The sequence below is a fragment of the Nematolebias whitei genome, chromosome 16, assembly GCF_014905685.2.
Source record: "Nematolebias whitei isolate Nwh7 chromosome 16, NemWhi1, whole genome shotgun sequence".
Taxonomy (NCBI): Eukaryota; Metazoa; Chordata; class Actinopteri; order Cyprinodontiformes; family Rivulidae; genus Nematolebias; species Nematolebias whitei.
Genome location: NC_056513.1, coordinates 38132043 through 38136964, shown reverse-complemented (window position 1 = coordinate 38136964; position 4922 = coordinate 38132043). Strand labels below are relative to the sequence as shown.

The 4922-nt window shown below is 37.9% G+C and overlaps 1 protein-coding gene across 1 annotated transcript in view; it reads right to left on the bottom strand.

Moving 5' to 3' along the window:
- The window catches only part of LOC119422508 (E3 SUMO-protein ligase ZBED1-like), an 8782-nt gene extending 4112 nt beyond the window's left edge, over positions 1 to 4670 (bottom strand). Inside the window, exons 1-4 of the mRNA XM_037689883.1 lie at positions 4320 to 4670; positions 2373 to 3046; positions 2065 to 2224; positions 1929 to 1980 (exon numbers count right to left, since the gene is read on the bottom strand). Coding sequence (XP_037545811.1) covers positions 1929 to 1980; positions 2065 to 2224; positions 2373 to 3046; positions 4320 to 4670 — 1237 coding nt within the window. The remainder of the gene's footprint in view (positions 1 to 1928; positions 1981 to 2064; positions 2225 to 2372; positions 3047 to 4319) is intronic.
- Positions 4671 to 4922: the final 252 nt, after the last annotated feature.

The window sequence follows — 4922 nt, the reverse complement described above, 5'->3', positions numbered from 1 at the left end:
GGGGGCTGTCAACAGAACTGAGCGCCCTGCCTGCAAAGTCTGGACCTGTGTGTTTTTCAGTAGAATAAACAAGAAAAAAACACGTTCACATTGATGCGATGTAATTTCCATGCCAGGCGATGTTGCCAGATAAGAAATGACGAACCGTTACCTTAAAATGTTAAATTTGTATCCAAACTATTTATTCATTCAATGATCTTCAGTTTTAGAGAGAACAAGAGCTGCTGTCATGTGTATTACTCTAAAAACCACCATGTGTAAACTGGGCCTCCTCGGAAGGCAAATACAACTTCCCTTGTTGTCACGTAGATTTAAAAAAATAAAACAGGTAGTCCTTTGTACAGAAAAAAACAACTTACAATTAATTTTTATTTTATTTGCCAGACTCAGTGTTGTTTTTGACTGCCATTTTGATTTTAGTTTTAGTCTTAGTCTTTTAGACAAAAACACTTCTTAGTTTTAGTCAGTTTTAGTCATTTCTATATTTAATGGTTTTAGTCCAGCTTTAGTCGACAAAAACTTTAAAATTTTAAGTCTAGTTTTAGTCTTTAAAATAAATAGAAAACATATTAGTCTTTACAAATTAATTTGAGTAATTTGTTTTAATAGTGGAATCAAATACTGGTACTCCAAAAATGCCCAAAACAAAAACATTCTCACTTTGTGGCTTTATTTCTCAAAATGTGCTAAAGTGCAATGAAGTACAAATGCCCAATATTATAATAAAAGGGAACACACATGTTAAACTCAAACTTTTCAACCAGGACAATGAAGACATAAAAACAGACTGTCCTAAACCTTGACTATCTTTAACTTGTGCAAACATTCTAAACCAAAATAATAAAATATATCTCTTCTTATTCTCTTAAAGTATGAAATATGCCACTGGAAGTTTTGAAATCTAAAATGAATAAGTCAACCCCAGAACACTAAGTACTGTATACACACTGTATCTGGTCTTTAAAGAAAGTATGAAATAAATAAACAACAAAAATGTTTACCACAACATTGTTTAGAATAGATAGGGGCTCTACCCTTTGTGCAGTGTTGCAAAAAGTCCAAACAGAACACTATTTTAACATGTCTTCACCTGCACTAATAAGCTTGGTAACGAGGTGGGTATGCAAATTAAGTTTAACAACCTCGATTCAGTTTAAGGAAAGCACTTCGCTCTAAAATGACTCTTGCTCTATTTCGACGGCCACGACTGAGGTCACCTGTAATGCTAAAGACCCTCTCAGCAAATGCTTGAGATGCTGGCATGGCCAGAAGATCTAAGGCAATAGGTTTTAGGCTCGGATACACAGAATCCCCCTGTGCAGCCCAAAATTCAAGGGCAGTCTCTTGGTTTATAGGCTGTGACAGCTGCTCCTTGAATTTCTTCATTTCCTGCATGACACACGGCTTTGAGAAGCCAGATCTGGATGGCCGACTCGACAAAAACTTGAATCTGGGCCGCTTTCTCAGTGGTCCCACTCCCTCTTTGGTTTCTTCCTCTCCCTCCTTCCCTGACTTCTCATCTTCAGCCTCATCTTCTTGTAAAACAGGTGGCACCAGTTGAGCTATGTACTCTTCTGCTTTTCCCAGAAGTGCCTCACTTTGCTCATCATCATTTTCAAGGAGTGCTTCAGGTGCAACTGTCGGGTCGAGGTAGCAAGCAGCAGCAATGAGGGGTGAAAACTTAGAATCAGTGTGATCAAGAAAGCAGCTGAACCGTTTGTCCATGTTTGCCTTCATCTTATTTGCCAGGGAAGCTAGGTCCTTGAAAGTAGAACCTTGAGCGTTGGGGAACTCAGATAGATGACCGTGTAAGTCCAGAAGGGCAGGCAACACAAGGGATAAAGACTGTGTGTCACTCTGGAGCATCTGAGTATGCTCAGCGAAGGGGAGAAGTAAATCTCTAAGAGCAGTCAACTTCTGCCACTCACTTGGCAGTAGATAGTCCCAGCTCATCTCATCTGCAACCTGAACTACTGAGTCCTTGATTTGGAGAAGTCGTGATATCATCAGGTATGTGCTGGACCATCTAGTAGGGCAGTCATTGACCACAGTTAGTTGACATACCTGGAGCAAACGCTGTGTTGCCACTGATGACTTGCGAAAGAGCTTGACAAGCAGTCTAACTTTGCCCAGCAGTCGGTTTATACTTGCATCCTTCTGGATCATGTTCACAACGAGTTGCAGTGTGTGTACAACACATGGGGTCCTATCTATGGCTCCAAACCTAGATAGAGAGGACAAAACACAGAGAAAAAGAAACTTTCTTAATATCATATAGGAAATTCAATAAAATTGTCAAACAGTTGCTAAAATTGATTATAACCTAGCGTATGACACACTAAAAATCTTAACAGTAAATTAAAACAATTTACCTTTGGTCTTGTCCAATCACTTCAGGGTCTTCTGTGTCGCTCACATCGATGGATTCATCCTCAGAGCTACTGAGTTCATCCGGCTCATTAGCTTTGAACGCAGCAATCATGTTGCTTCCATTATCAGTTATGACTGTCAGAATTTTGTGTTGGGGTATTCCCCAGTCCTCTGTACATTGATCAACATGGGTTTTTATACACTCAGCAGTGTGTGGGTGAGGGAGCTGGTCAAGTCTCAACAGTATGTGCTGTGCTTTGTTTTCAACAGTGCAAAAAAAGCATGCACTAATTGCTAGAAATGATGCTGTAAGGCCTTTTTTGGTCCATATGTCCAGTCCAATTGTTATTTTGTGTGCTGTTGCAAGCCTCTCTTTGAACTTTTGCTTTTCACCATCATAAATCTTGTCAACCAAGTTGTTTATTTTTGTTCTTTTCGGTATGGTGAGCCTCTTATCAAAGGTCTCCATCATAAGGATGAAATCTTCATCCTCAACTGTGCAAGCAGGTAGACCTGTTCGTCCAATCCAAAGAGCAATCGCCTGTTCTTTGGCATGTTGTTCCTGAGAATCTGTTTTATATTTAGATCCTGCGGCAAAGGCTGCTGGTATAGATGACTGTGACCTGTCGTTCTTTGGACCACCAGGTTTCTCTTTAGGAGTTAGGATCTCTGGGATCTGGATGAGAAAAAAGCAAGGCGAGAAGATAATTATTCTTTCTGTATATACAATGTACACCTCTTGTAAAGAATCTATAAGTGAATATAAAATAATCAAATGTATGTATATCTTAAAAAAATTATTTATATGTCTATATGTACATATATTGTGCATAATGATTTGTGTCAACATATCTTACTAAATACCATGTTAAGAAAACAGAATGACTTTAGCTGTCAAACAAGCAAACAAAAAAATCTTTCTGATACGTTAATAACCAGATGAATAGCATCCACCCTGTCCTCCTTATGCAAGTCATCTGATCTTTCTATATTGTGCAATGGCCACATTTCTAATGTATCTGTACAGTTGAGTTAGATTATTAAAAGTGCACTAGGGCTGTCTGATATTAGGAAATCCTGTGATGTGCAAGAACAGTGCATCATATTGCGATGATGATATGACTTGTGATAAATGAAAAAATACTTTAGTGCAGTGTTAATGTTTTTCTGCTCAGGGTTCAGAGCAGAAAAACAACACTGAGGTGCCCTTGTAGCTTTTAGTCTGAAGTACCAAACATTTAACACAGGCAGATGCTTTTGAAATTTGAATACAGATAAATGTCAGCTTTACCTATTTTTTGCTAATTGGCATTAGATTTTCAATCCAGAATGACACTAACATAACCAGTATTTTTAATACTATTTTTCTTTTCATTAGATTGAAAACAGCTTTTTTTGGGGGGGTATTTTTTACATTACTTTGTCCATTTTTCTTCTACCAATAAACACTCAATCTAAGAAAATGTATCTTTTCTCTTTTGCAAATGTTTTGATTCAATTTATTTATTTAAAATGAAGTATTTTTTGGCCCCCTAACACTTTTTACTGTAAACATTTATCAGACAAATGTTGGTTGTCTCATTTTAAAATGTAATGCAAGTAGTGTTTAGCTAAAATGGGTTTTTGGTTTAAAGGATGCAGACCCGACAGACACATGGGGTAACAGCAACAGGTTTGATATTCAGTCACTCAAACACAACCTATCAGCCATACATCCCTGCATGTTTTACACGTAACAGTAGCCGACGTTAGATTAGCACAACAAACAAGCTAATAGCACAAAGTTAGCATCCACGTGCGCAAGCAAGGACAGGATTTATAAAAATAAAATTAAAAAAACATTAAGTTTACACGAAACTGGAGTTGTGAAATGTGTCACAACCCGTTTGGTTTGTCAAGTAACATTGCATGTATGTACATTACAAAAATAGTAGTTGTAACTAACTTACCTTGGAAAAAATATCAGGGTGGTGAGCCTTCAGGTGCCGCTTAAGATTTGTCGTGTTTTTTCCACCAAGTTTAAATCCACATTTACCTCCGTCTCCCTCGACGATACATTCGGTTCTTCTTTCAGTTGGGTTAAATACAAAATAAGTCCATAAATCCTTTCTGGGTTTGCGTCCACCGAGCCCCTTCGTAAAACGTGCAGCATCTGCCATGGTCCAGTTTGAAATGAAGTCAAAGGTGAGCACGCGGTGCATCAGCGCGGTTGGGTAGCAGTGGGTGTGACCAATGGGCAGAAATATTGTGCATTCTAAATTATTGACGGACCACCGACAAACATTTTCGTACAGTCTCATCTCGTCAACGAAAACTCACACACATTTCGTCATGTTTTAGTCATTAAAGAGCAATGTTTATTTCGTTACGTCTCATTATTGTCATGAAAAAAGGGGGCGTCGACGAAAACTTTTCGTCATCGTTAACGAAAACAACACTGGCCAGACTGACATTTTTTTTTACCTTAAAAGTATTATTTCATTCAAATGTATTATATTTACAGGATTTCAGCTCATATACTCATTTAATACTATTTATTTTTAATATCTGAT